This window comes from Propithecus coquereli, unplaced genomic scaffold (assembly GCF_000956105.1).
Source record: "Propithecus coquereli isolate 6110/MARCELLA unplaced genomic scaffold, Pcoq_1.0 Scaffold155, whole genome shotgun sequence".
In the NCBI taxonomy this organism is placed as follows: Eukaryota; Metazoa; Chordata; class Mammalia; order Primates; family Indriidae; genus Propithecus; species Propithecus coquereli.
In genome coordinates, this window is record NW_012139969.1 from 264,464 (window position 1) to 277,057 (window position 12,594).

Below are 12,594 nucleotides of genomic sequence, written 5' to 3' on the forward strand. Positions count from 1 at the left end.
CATCAGCAGCACCTGGAGCCTTGGTAAAACAGACTCCTGGGCCTCAACCCCTGAGTTTCTGATTCAGTAGGTATAGGGTCTAGGGTAGGGCCTGAGAATCTGCATTTATAACCAGTTCCTTAGCAGTGCTGCCGGTCCAGGGACCACTGTTTGAGAACTATTGCTCTTGTGTCTGAGCAGGGAGTAAGTACCCTCATCTAGTCATTCCCTTCACTTTACTTACAGGGGAGAATACAGGCTCAGAGAAGGAACTGCCTTCCCAAGGTCCCACAGTCCAGGATGACAGCCCAAGTGTCTTCCTATCTGCTCAATGATTTAAATACACGACAGCTATTTTTAGGACATTTTGTTAGCTAAGCCTTGCAGATTGGCATTTGCTTACATTGCTTGCAAAAATTTTTAAAGGCCATTGGACAATCAGTTACAGGAGAATAAATATGATCTATACTTTCTGTCATGTCGTCAAGTAGGTCCTGGAAGAACACGCATTAAGGAAGGGGCACATGGGAGCATCTCTCTCTAAGACGCTGTTTGAAGTGTTCTACATGTGTGACCTCACTGAATCCACACAACAACCCTATCAAGTGGATAATGTACTTTTAGTATCTTGGCTTACAGATAGGAAAATGGAAGCACGTGAAGAGTAAACGTTTGGCAGAGCTTGGATTCAAATCCAGGCAATCTGACTTTAGAATTTGTATTCCTAATCACTTTGTTATACTGCTTCAGTCTTTAGTCTAAAAATCGCGCTGGTATGAAAAGGGCGTCACTATCCCTTCATTAGGGACAGCTGTCGTGAGGCCAAGAGAGTAACACACAGTCCCTCAACCCAGTACAGTACAGTGGTTCTCAGTCCTGTGTGTTGAAATCAACTGGAGAGCTTAAAAAAAAAATGTCCTGGCCTGATTCGTATGTATGAAGGAAGGTTGAGAACCACCGACTGAATAGTTCAGAGGGTAGGCGGAGGAGAGGGCTAGGGAGGATATGAAACTGAAAACTTTGCTGCTTCGATAGAGCTGTTCAGTTGCCGGAACCAGTATCATTTGTAACATGTACTAATTCTTTGTTCTGATTTATATTTCAGTTTAAATTTGTGGGGCTAAAGAATTTCCCTTGTACCCCTGAGAGCCTGTGTAAGATGCTTTCTATGGATTTCCCTTTTGAGGTAACAAAACTATTGTCTTTACTGCCTTGACATGATTGTAGGATACAGGGGGACTTAGTTACACAAGATCTTAAAATATCTGCTGACTTTGCTGTGTCAAAGCATCAGAAAGGGACTGAAAGCTGATCTGGGGAGAGGATGTGCTCGCTGCCTTCGGAGCCTCAGCTCCACTGCCGTGGGCTGTGTCAGGATGCCAGAGCTGGAAGCCCTGAACGGAGAGCTCATCTGCTCCCTCATTTTATAGATGGGGAAACTGAGGCCCAGAGAGGGGCAAGGACTTCTGTTCCCAGGTCCTTCTTGTGTGCCTCTCCTGCTCCCCTCTTCAGGCTCAACAAGCAGGTTTGCCTTTGCCCATCACACCCTTTAAAATTCTGCCTAGTCACCTACAAGGATTTGCTTGGACTGGATATAGTTTCATAAAAGGATCACAGCTTCCCAAGTGAGGAAAAGGCTGAGTTGCCTGTATTTCTGGGAGTCAATTAAGAAGGTGGTAAGAACACCATCTTTATTTATAACCTTATGCCCCAGTGACAATAAATGCTTTTTAGAGATGAGTCACTGAATCACAGAAAAGAAAATGTGGGACTGCAGGAGGTCTTCCCGTTGAGGAAAGCTGAGTTTCCCAGAACACGGCTTGCAAACAGTTCAGGGGGAGGCGTAGGCAGCCAGCGGTAGCGGGGGAGCAGGCCTTCTGGACAGCCTGTGTCCCTGTGTCAGCAGTCCAGTGCCACCGAGGGGCCGTCCAGCTCGCCCACTTTGTGTTCCCTGCACGGAGCTCGCCCACGCCGCGCAGACCTCTTGGTGGAAAGTATGTGGAATCTGGGGACAGAAGACCTGGGTTCGAGTTCAATTTCTGCTTCTTACTCACTGTGTATTTTTAGGGCTCCCTGAGTCTGAGCAGCCCTATTCTCTCTGATGCTCTAGGAGAGTACCTTGTAAACAGGAAAATGCTATTTATGTTTGTATTTTCTAAAATTTAGTTTTCCGGGCCATTTCTTCATGTGAGAAGTGAGGACTCTTTTTCCTCTGTCAGTGACGCAGAAAAAGGAGTTGGACCATAAGAGCTGTCCCTGTGTGTATAGGCTCGCCTGGAAACACGGTCCCAGAGTCATTTTGATCCTTAATTCCCCCTCTTGTAGGTGGATGGACTTCTCTTCTACCACAAGCAGGCTCACTATAGCCCCGGAAGCACTCCCTTGGTGGGCTGGCTGCGCCCCTACATGGTGTCAGATGTCCTTGGCGTCTCTGTGCCGGCTGGCCCACTAACCACCAAGCCAGAATACGCTGGGCACCAGCTCCAGCAGATTATTGAGCACAAGAGGAGCCAGGAGGGCACGAAGGAGAAACTCACACACAAGGCCTCTGAGAATGGGCACTATGAGCTGGAGCACCTGTCAACCCCCCAGCTGAAGGGTTCTCCCCGTAGCCCTGAGCACACTGGGAGCCTCATGGAGAACTAAAGAGGGCAGCCTCGTTTTAGGAATCACAGGATGGTACCTGGCCCCAGAAGGAAGACTGGGGAAGGAGGACAGTGACAACAGGTGACTTCATTTTAGAGTGGACTTTCCAAAGCCACTCTAGCTTACCTCCTGTCTGAAATGCTGGCTCTAAGAACTGGGGGGCAGTCCCAGATGGGGTGGCATTCGGATTGATTGGAACAGCTCCTTCCTTGACAAGTGTATCCCATATCTACAATGTAAATATACGTAATTCTTAAGAAGTTGTTTGTGATTCTTTTTTTTTTTCTTTTTTGATCTCAAGATCATTGAGTAAGTTTGTGATTCCTAAGCTTCTTAAGCTTTAGGCCACTGTGCACCTCCCCTCCGCACCCCACGCCCCAGGCTGCTTAAACCCTGACTGTTCAAGTCCTGGCCCATCTCACTCTTTCTGGAGCTCATTCTGCTGAGTTTCCAGTTGCTGCTGTTGGTAATGTCATTTTCTGCAAGGTCTTACCAGGAACTGCAGTTCTTGGTATTTGAATGTGTTCCCTCTTCTGAGAAGGCAAGTGTGATTTCTTTGGTTTAGACAGAGCCAGAGATAAAATGCAAATGGAGTTCATTCATTCAACAAATGTTTGAGTTCCCGCCAGGAGGTAAGCCTTATGCTAGGCGCCTGTGATGCAGAGCTGGCTATGGAGGTAGACAGGACTCAGTGCCCGCCCTTGACGACTGCACAAGCCAGTGGGAAAATCAGCCCACCAGTATACAGAGCACAGCAAGATGGTGAGATGATTACTTAAGTGCAGACAGGTGCATAGAGCATGGCGGCCAGGAAGAGCGGAGGGGGGCTTTGCACAGGCAGTTAGAGCTGGGCTGAGGCTCTGAGAAGGGACACAAGTGTGCTCTGCAGACAAGGAGGGGAGGAGTTCCTCACGGATGCAGGAGGGCATGCAGCTGCACGCCTCTGCGCAGGGCAAGTCTTGGTCTGGAAACTGAATTAGGCTCGGCATAGCTCAAGTATAAAGTAGGATTAGAGACCTTGGGAGAGGAGGCTGGAGAAAGAGGTTTTAGATTTTATGTCATGAATGTAAGGGAGCCAAGGAAGAGCTTTGAGCAGGCATGGTCCTTTCAGATTTGTGAACTGGATCTCTGTGGCAGCTGTGGGATTGGAAGATGGTATCTGAGACAAATCAATTAGTTTTTGCCCTGTGTTCAGAAAATGGGTCCCGTTTCTGTGGCCTCAGTCTGCTCTCCACACTGCTTCCTATCGCTCCGGGACGTCTCTTACTGGACACAAGGACTTTGCCATTCCCCTTGGCAGCACTGGTATCCTGTGGACAAAGTTTCACAAGGATCTGGGTCAGGTCTTGTCTGACATGCAATTGTCCCTTTGTGTCGACTAGTCCTAGAAACAGATCTGGGCAGAAATAGTAGTTAAGCGGAGCCTCTTGACACAACTTCAGCACATCCTGAGGAACTAGTCTCAGCATTGGCTCTTGGAGCTCTCAAGCCGACTCCATAAAACTGGAGAAGGAAGAAACCCGCCCCACACTCACCCGGTGGTGATCCTGCTAGCTGCAGATTCGAGCATTTGCCTACATCAATAGACTCTTTCCTGAATTTAGGTCAATTCTTCAATAGGAACGCTGTGTTCCTCTTGCCAAGGAGCATGTTGTAGGCTGCCTGGATGTTTAGTCTCTGCCTGATCTGAGTGCTCTCAGCAGCCAACTGTATCCATTCAGGAGCCGTGCTTGCTAGCGTCCATAGTGAATGGGCCACACTCTGCTCAGAAATTAGATCTGGAAGGACTGCTTCCCCAAGGGCACTCTCTGGGGACAGATGCATGAGTCAAAGGACATATCAACCAAACTTACCAACAAGCATAACTTGAAAGTGTTGAATGGTAGCTTGAAGGACTTGCCTCAGAGCGCTCCTTACATTTTTAACAGAGGAGTCAGTATTTATCTGTCCATCACTGAATAGCAATGTGACTCTCCTATACTTCTTTAGGAATTATAAAACCACCTCTTGCCACCTGTTTCAAAGATGGTTGTTTTATAGCTTGCCGTGATTGGATATTAGTTTTCTGGCCAGCCCTCTGAACAGCTTCCCAGTATGGTTGGGTGGGACTATAGTCTGTGGTAATTGCCTTCCTTTAGCCCAATTTCAGGCTCGTGACTCAAGGTGGGCCAGTCGCATGCTCCTCACCAAGTACTTGTATCTCGAGCAGAGGAACAAAGAGGGTATGAGTTGGAATTCATTTATTTTGCTGGGGTGTGGGTGTGTGTGTGTGTGTGTGTGTGTGTGTGTGTTTCTTTTTCTTGCTATGAAACCCATGAGCATCCAGGAAATTCCATCTTGCTCAATTAGCCAGAGCTGGTTTCTGGGCTTGCAACCAAAGAATCCTAACTGATAACCATTGCCCAGTGTGGCCTGCCTTGCTTACCTTGACTGGAGGGCCAGCTTGGCATGAATCAGCAAGGAACTGCTATTTGAGATCACCTATTTCATTGCAAGTGCCACCAGAACCCACGTACCAAGAAAAAACAAGGCTTTTCAAGCAACAGATACAAAATAAGTTTTTTGTTTGTTTGTTTTTAAGAGATGGGTTTTCGCTATGTCATCCAGTCTGGAGTGCAGTGGCCATTCGCAGGTGCAATCACAGCTCACTGCAGCCTCGAATTCCTGGGTCCAGTGATCCTCAGGCTCCCGAGTAGCTGGGGGGACTCTAGACATGTGCCACCATGCTCTGCTAATTTTTAAAAATTTTTTCAGAGACGAGGTCTTGCTATGTTTCTCAGAGTCTTGGTTATTTTAATGTTAGAAAAGTCATGCTGGGTTCCAATGCCTGCAATGGAAGAGTTTGTGTCAACACTAGTATTTGGCAGTGAGTAATCTACCTTTGTGGTTTCTCCTCTTGCTCACTTCTCATTCATTGTCTATCCACTTATCCACTGAAATCTTTTTTTTTTTTTTTTTTGAGACAGAGTCTTGCTCTGTCACTCAGGCTAGAGTGCTGGTGGTGGCAGCCTAGCTCACAGCAACCTCAAACTCCTGGGCTCAAGCGATCCTCCTGCTTCAGCCTCCCTAGCAGCAAGGACTACAGGCATGCGCCACCATGCCCGGCTAATTTTTTCTGTTTTTGGTAGAGACAGGGTCTTGTTTTTGCTCAGGCTGGTCTCGAATTCCTGACCTTGAGTGATCCTCCCGCCTCGGCCTCCCTGAGTGCTGGGATCACAGGCGTGAGTCACTGCACCTGGCCTACCCACTGAAATCTGACTTCTGTTCCCACCATTTCAAGTGCTCTCATCAAGGAACCGGTAGTCTCCTGTTTTCCAGATCTAAGGGAATATTTCTAAGGAATATTTCCCAGGCTTTCTCTTACCTGACTTCAGCTGCCATCTATGTGCTGACACCTTCCCTCCAGATCTGGGTATCTATCTACTTAGCAGTCATCTCCCAGTCACCTCAAACTCAGCATGTCCCAAATTGAACTCTGCCTCCCCGCTCAGCTCCCCTCAGTCATGTTCTTCCTGGGATCCTTGTCCTTGTTAACGGCACTTAGTCACCCAAGCTAGGAACCTGACAATCATCATTCTGATGATTCCTGTCCATTTCTTACCTTTCGCAGCTTCTGAGTCACCATGTCCTTTAATTCCTACCACTCTCTTCTCCATTTCCTCCGCAGCCTAAGGCCTTAATTCAGGCCTTCATCATCTCTCTCCTGGGGTACTGCCAGAGCCTCCTACCTACTTTCCCTGCCACCATCGTTTCCCTCCTCTAACCCACCCCTGCCATGGGAAAGTAATCCTTTCTAAAAACGCAAATCCGATCTTGTTACTTAAAGGATGTGCAGTTGCCTACAGGACACATGGGAAACTTCTCAGCCTGCCATGCAGGCTTCTTCATGACCTGGCTTTAGCATCTCTCTCCAGCCTTATAAATTACCCGGCTTCCTTTGCTGCCCACTTTTCAGCAATGCTGCTTTACAGTGCTCTATACAAGCACATCTGTCTCCTACTTCTTTCCCACACCATCCCTTTTCTTTCTGACTGCATTCACCTAGTGAATATACATAGTCATCTTTGAAAGACTGTTCAAGAGACACCTGTTTGAACCTTTTCCTCTGCAGGTAGAACAGCCATTCTCATCTTCATGTGCTCCCCGTCCATACAGCCCGCTGTCACAGTGATTGCGATGCTTGATCACAGTAATTTATTTACATGTCTATTTCCCAAATCTAGGGACTAGTCCACAAGACCACCCTCACTTCTGACACCAGTTACAAGTTTGGGGCCCCCGAGACTACCCTCAGATTTGATAATTCACCAGAAGGACTCACAGTCCTCATTGAAAGCTGTTACAGTCACAGTCACCGTTTATTACAGAGTAAAGTCAGCCAAGGATAGAGATGCATGGGGCAGAATCCAGGAAAGTTCCAAACTCAGAGCTTCCAGTTGTTCTTTTCCAGTAGAATCATGGACAAAGTTAATTTTCCCAGTAACTATACTCACAGAGTATTGCCAACCAGGGAATCTCACCTGCGCCTTACTGTGCGAAGTTTTTACTGGGGCTTGGTCACAGAGACCTGGTTCTTTGCCCTTGTGACTGACCTCAGTCTGCAGCCCCTCCATAAGTCTAGCTGATAAAGTGTGATCCAAAGTACCCCCTGTCCTCCATCACATTGTCAGACTATCTGGTATAGCCCAAAGACCCCAGCCTAAATCACGCTGTTCAGACTATCCAGTGTGGCCTGAGGCCTGTCCCCAGGCAAACAAAGATACTTTTATCAGGCAGGACATTCCAAGGGCTTAGAGGTTACCTCCCAGGAGCCAAGAGCAAAGGCCAGCCTTCTCTTTGGACAAGGTTAAATTCACTCCTTCTGTTAGTTAACAAGTTCCATGAGGTAAGGAGCCTGGTCTTAGACATTTTTAGACCCCCAGTGCATGGCATTATGCTTGGCACTTATGTGTCAATAACTTGATTGGCCAGGCGTGGTGGCCCATGCCTGTAATCCTAGATTGTTTCGTTCCCTCCTCCAATGTATGTAGTGAGTTTTTAGGCTATCCTTTTAGTTGCATTCACAGAACTAAATATGGTTCTTATCCTTGGAAGTCCGTAGCATATCCAATCACCTGTTATCAATCAGCCACCTACTTCCATTCAGTCTTCTCACCAGGGTCACTGTGTCCAGCAGAGGGGAGGAAGGGCTCTCCTCTAGATTGCATTCTCATTCCTGCTGATCCTTTCTTCATTCACTCAATCAACAGTTATTTATTTTTATTTTTTTTAGACAGAGTCTTGCTCTGTTGCCCAGGTTAGAGTGCCGTGGCATCAGCCTAGCTCACAGCAACCTCAAACTCCTGGGCTCAAGCGATCCTCCTGCCTCAGCCTCCCAAGTAGCTGGGACTGACTACAGGTGCATGCCACCATATGCCCGGCTAATTTTTCTATTTTTTGTAGAAATGGGGTCTCACTCTTGCTCAGGCTGGTCTTAAACTCCTGGCCTCAAGCGATCCTCCTGCTTTGGCCTCCCAGAGTGCTAGGACTAAAGGTGTGAGCCACCACAGCTCCAGGCCTCACAATATAATTTTTTTTTTTTGGTAAGACTAGTCAAGTACAGTAATAAGCAGGGACAGTAGTAGACCAAGGAGTTCAATCTGTAACTGACTGAACAATCAAGTGAGATAACTCACTACCTTCGGACCAGCCAACAATATAATTTTTTTAAGCAAATGTGGTTTTTGTTTGATGTCTTTTGATACTCAGGGCAGAGAAAGTAGACCAAAGTCTTGAGATTTTAGCTTGAGGAGCTTGCTTGCTTTGGTAGCATGAGGCATTTGAGTCCCCACCCTGCTTGGGATTCTGTGATCATACCCAATCTTTACACCAAAGAAGAGCCAGATTGCAGTTTTATTATTTTGTTTGCCCACCAAGTGCTGCTGAGAGGTTTGGTGTCGGGTCTTGATTCGACTATGCCTCACCCCCACTACCAAAGGGTCCACCATCCAATGACAAGGCCAAGGCACAGAGGGCCTGGGAGACCTGGGAGGTTGGCAGCAGAGCAGGTGAATTAAGAATGGCCTCAGGCAGCAAATATATGAAGGAAAGGACAGAGTCCCCTAATGCAGTATCTGAGCATTTGTTTCTCACATTCATTCCAAATGATGGTAACTTTTTTGAAAGGTTGATTTTTGTGTCTCTTTTGAGGAGGCAGAAAAGTGACCAGAGGCAGCTTGGGAAACTGGGAGGTGGGCCTCACTATTATTGGGTTTAGCCCAGAGATGTTCTCCCCATTTTGAGGGACAGTGGGGAACCTGAGAGGGGAATTTTGAAACCTAGAGAGCTCTTCTGGCTGGGGCCTCACACAGATCCATTAGCATTTGTAGCTACCTCCTTCCCTTCCTCCCTCCCAGGGGGCTGGCAGTCCTTCCGGCCCTCTGTCTCTCCCTGTGCTTCTGCCCTTCAGGTCTACTCCACAGTCAGACTCGGGAAATAAAAAATGGAACTAAAATCTGTCAGTTCTGCTTTTCATTGGCAACTTTTTTTTTTTTTTTAAGAGATGTGGTCTCTGTCACCCAGACTGGAGTAAAGTGGCAGGATCATAGTTCACTGCAGCCTTGAACTCCTGGGCTCAAGCGATCCTCCCACCTTTGCCTTCTAAGTAGCTGGGACTACAGTAGCATACTACCACGCCTGGCTAATTTTTCTTATTTTTTTTCCAAGAGAGGAAGGTCTTGCTATGTTGCCCAGGTTGGTCTCAAACTCCTGGCTAGTCTCAATCCTCCTGCCTCAGCCTCTTGAGTTACTGGGATTACAGGTGCCAGGCATTGTACCCCACTTCAATGGCAACTTTAACAAAAGCTTTTATAAGGGAGGAAGTTGAAACTGACTCAAATAAGGTCTATCTATGGACTTAATTTATCCATTGTGTTCTGGCCTGCCATTAACACGTAAAGTGAGTGAGAACAATGTAACTGAGATAGTACCTCTCATACTGAATATTTTTTCATAGGCAACTAAGTAGCCAAGGTAACCAAACCTGTCTGGTCTTCCTTGGCAAGAATTGGACTTTGTCTGATGATAAAAGACCAAGCCATTCATTCAGCAAACACCGAGCACCATCTACTGTGCACTGTATATTGTGCTAGGTTCTGAAAAGAGAGCAATGAATACAACGTGGCCCCTGCCCTCAAGGAGCTCATGGTCTAGTGGGACAGAGAGACAAGGAAGCAAACAACTATAATTCAGAGTGTTAGGTGAACTCGTACCAGGTACAGGAGTAACATACAATGGTGACCGATTAACTTGTGAGACTGGTTGGTAGGAATGTCAGATAAGAAAATGGTTTTTTTGAGGAAAGAGCCAGATCATATTTTACTTAAAAAAAAAAAAGCAGCAATATGAAAGAAAAGTGCTTTGGGTAATGGGGGAAATGTAATCTATAGATTTCTCACCTTCCTTACGGAGCTCACCTTCAGCTATCCTAGTGATTTTAGATTTGGTCTATAATCAAGAAAAACAAGAAAAAATGTTTTACTCTAGACAGTTATTAGCAGTACGACCTTATTTACTGTCTGTCTGTAGAAAAATGGCATTGAGAATGTTTTGGGGAGCTTTTGCATCTAGACAAAGCGTCTGTGCAGCACGTCTCTTTCATAGGCAGTAGGTATTTTAGAGCAATGTTTCAAAGGAACTTCGAATTTTAGAAGTAAAGTTGTTTTGGGGGAAAAGTTTATAAAATTCCAATTCCAGCTTTGCAGCTATCTCTATTCTTAAATCTGAACAAATATATAAAAGGGAGTAGCAAAAAGGACAGAGGTCTCAGAGTTAAGGTGGCCGTCTTCCTTGATCAGTCATTCAACACACATTTACTAAGGGCTCGCCTACTCTGTACTAGGCTCTAGGCGCTAGATGCGTGTCCGGGGGGCCAACAGGACACATGTGGTTCTTGCCCTCCTGAAGCTTACAGTCTAGTAGGGCACGCAAACACTAGGCCAATGTACGTAGAAATAAGTGCACAATTACAAACTGCGATCAACTGTCTTGAATAAATAGGAGGGTGCCATGAGAGAGATTAACAGGGAGTCTAATTCGGTTTCGGGAGCAGTCAGGGAAGATCTTGCTGGGGAAGTGACTTTTAAGCTGACTCCCTAAGGATGAATCAGATTTGTCTGGTGAAGAAGGTGGGGAGAGGGGTGGATAAGCTTTCTAGACAGAGATCTGAAACCTATGCTTTGAAAAGAAAAAACAAAAGTACAAACCATATACCCCTCCCCCGAAGAGTTCCCTCTTTGTAATTTATTTTCCATTTTCGGATTTCAGTTCATGTTAATTTAACAAAAATGTGATTTTGTCTGTCACCTACACTCCCTCAACTCTTCCCCACCTCCCCTCCCAGGCCCTGCAGCCAAGCATTCAAAATGCAAGGAGGCTGTGTCGGTACATACGGATCTACCTTCCACACTTTTTGTGAAATAAGGGTCATAATTTCACTTACCATCTCATACTGTTATGGTAAGATTAGATAAATGAAAGTCATTTAGAACAGTGTCTGGGGAAAGTGTAAGGACACGATAAATGTCAACTTACTATTTCAGTTTTAGTCGTGTACTATCATTTATTTACTGAGTTTCCTATTGATGGGCCATTATGTTGTTTCCAGTCTTTGCTATTACTAACCATTCTGCAGTCTCTAAGATTTGACTGAGCAGGATGACGGCACCATATGTAATTGTGTTGGCTCAAGCCTGCAGTTAAAGGCAAGCCAGGTGGCTGTGTTTCTACTCTGGTTCTCCTAAGGTTTACCTCTCACAGCAAAGCCAGCCAGCTGCTTTGTACTTAGTTTTGTCACCCATGTCTGTGCTCAGAGATTTCCAAACATTGTCCTGTTAAGACTGTGACAGGCAACAGTTCCGGAGCACTCTTCCCTTAACACACCCACACGCCCACACATACAGCTGTGCCTCTGAAAACACTGCCGCGTTCTCTCTCCTAGCCCTCCCAGTTGCATAGCTTCCTTTATTAATTCTCCTCACTGGATTTCTGGAGTAGGAGTTAGAATGCCTAGGTTCAAGTTCTAGCTCAATACTATTAATAATTAGTTGTGTGACTTTGGATAAATCACTGACCCCTGGTGTCCTGAGGATCACTGGGCAAAACAAGTATAAAAGTGTAAATAGCGGGTTGAGAGATTCTATCCTTTCCTGTCTCCAGTCCAATCAGTGCCTTGTACTATTCGGGTTCTGCCATTTCCTTTTTTTTTTTTTTTTTGAGATGGTCTCCTTCTGTTGCCTAGGCTAAAGTGCAATGGCATTATCATAGCTCATTGCAGCGTCGAACTCCTGGGCTCAAGGGATCCTCCTGCGCCAGCCTCCTGAGTAGCTGGCACTATAGGCCTTGCGCCACCATGCCCAGCTAACTTTTCTATTTTTTGTAGAGACAGGGTCCTACCATGTTGCTCAGGGTGGTCTCGAACTCCTGGGCTCAAGTGATCCTTCCTACCTCAGCCTCCCAAGTAGCTGGGACTGCCAGTGTTAGCCAGTGGGCCAGGCTAAAAATTTCTGTATTTCTTAGAGATCAATATTAATCCATATCCTTACATATGAAAAAGACCACTGTCTTGTTCATTATCATAACTCAGCTGCATAGCCCAGTGCCTGGCATGTAAATATATTTGTCAAATAAATAGACTGTCTTTCAGAGGAGTGTCTGGTTGTAATTCTGAAACTGTAACACCCATATGGGGTGATGAACTCAAGCTAGAGTCAGCCTTATTGGTGCAAAGGAGAAAATAACCTACTTGAGATATGGACTCAAACACCAAGGGTATTTTCTCTGATTCTCACCAAGGGCAGCCTGAAGTTCCTGTTGCATTGATGCAGAAATGAGGTGAGGTCAGAGGTTGCTTTTAAAATCCTAGAAAAAGGCCAGGAGTGGTGGCTCACACTTATAATCCTGGCACTTTGGGAGACCTAGCTGGGAGGATTG

The 12,594-nt window shown here is 46.2% G+C and overlaps 1 protein-coding gene across 1 annotated transcript; it reads left to right on the forward strand.

Annotated features, from left to right (window-relative positions):
• Nucleotides 1-1,067: 1,067 nt before the first annotated feature.
• LOC105807282 (snurportin-1-like) lies at nt 1,068-2,885 on the forward strand. The gene is made up of 2 exons (XM_012640612.1): nt 1,068-1,165; nt 2,305-2,885. The coding sequence occupies exons 1-2, from the start codon at nt 1,139-1,141 to the stop codon at nt 2,623-2,625; spliced, it is 348 nt and encodes a 115-aa protein (XP_012496066.1). The 5' UTR covers nt 1,068-1,138; the 3' UTR covers nt 2,626-2,885.
• Nucleotides 2,886-12,594: the final 9,709 nt, after the last annotated feature.

Coding starts and splice junctions, on each gene's coding strand:
- LOC105807282 (XM_012640612.1), top strand. CDS start 1,139: ATGCTTTCTATGGATTTCCCTTTTGAG. Junction 1,166..2,304: donor CTATGGATTTCCCTTTTGAG/GTAACAAAACTA, acceptor CCCCTCTTGTAG/GTGGATGGACTTCTCTTCTA.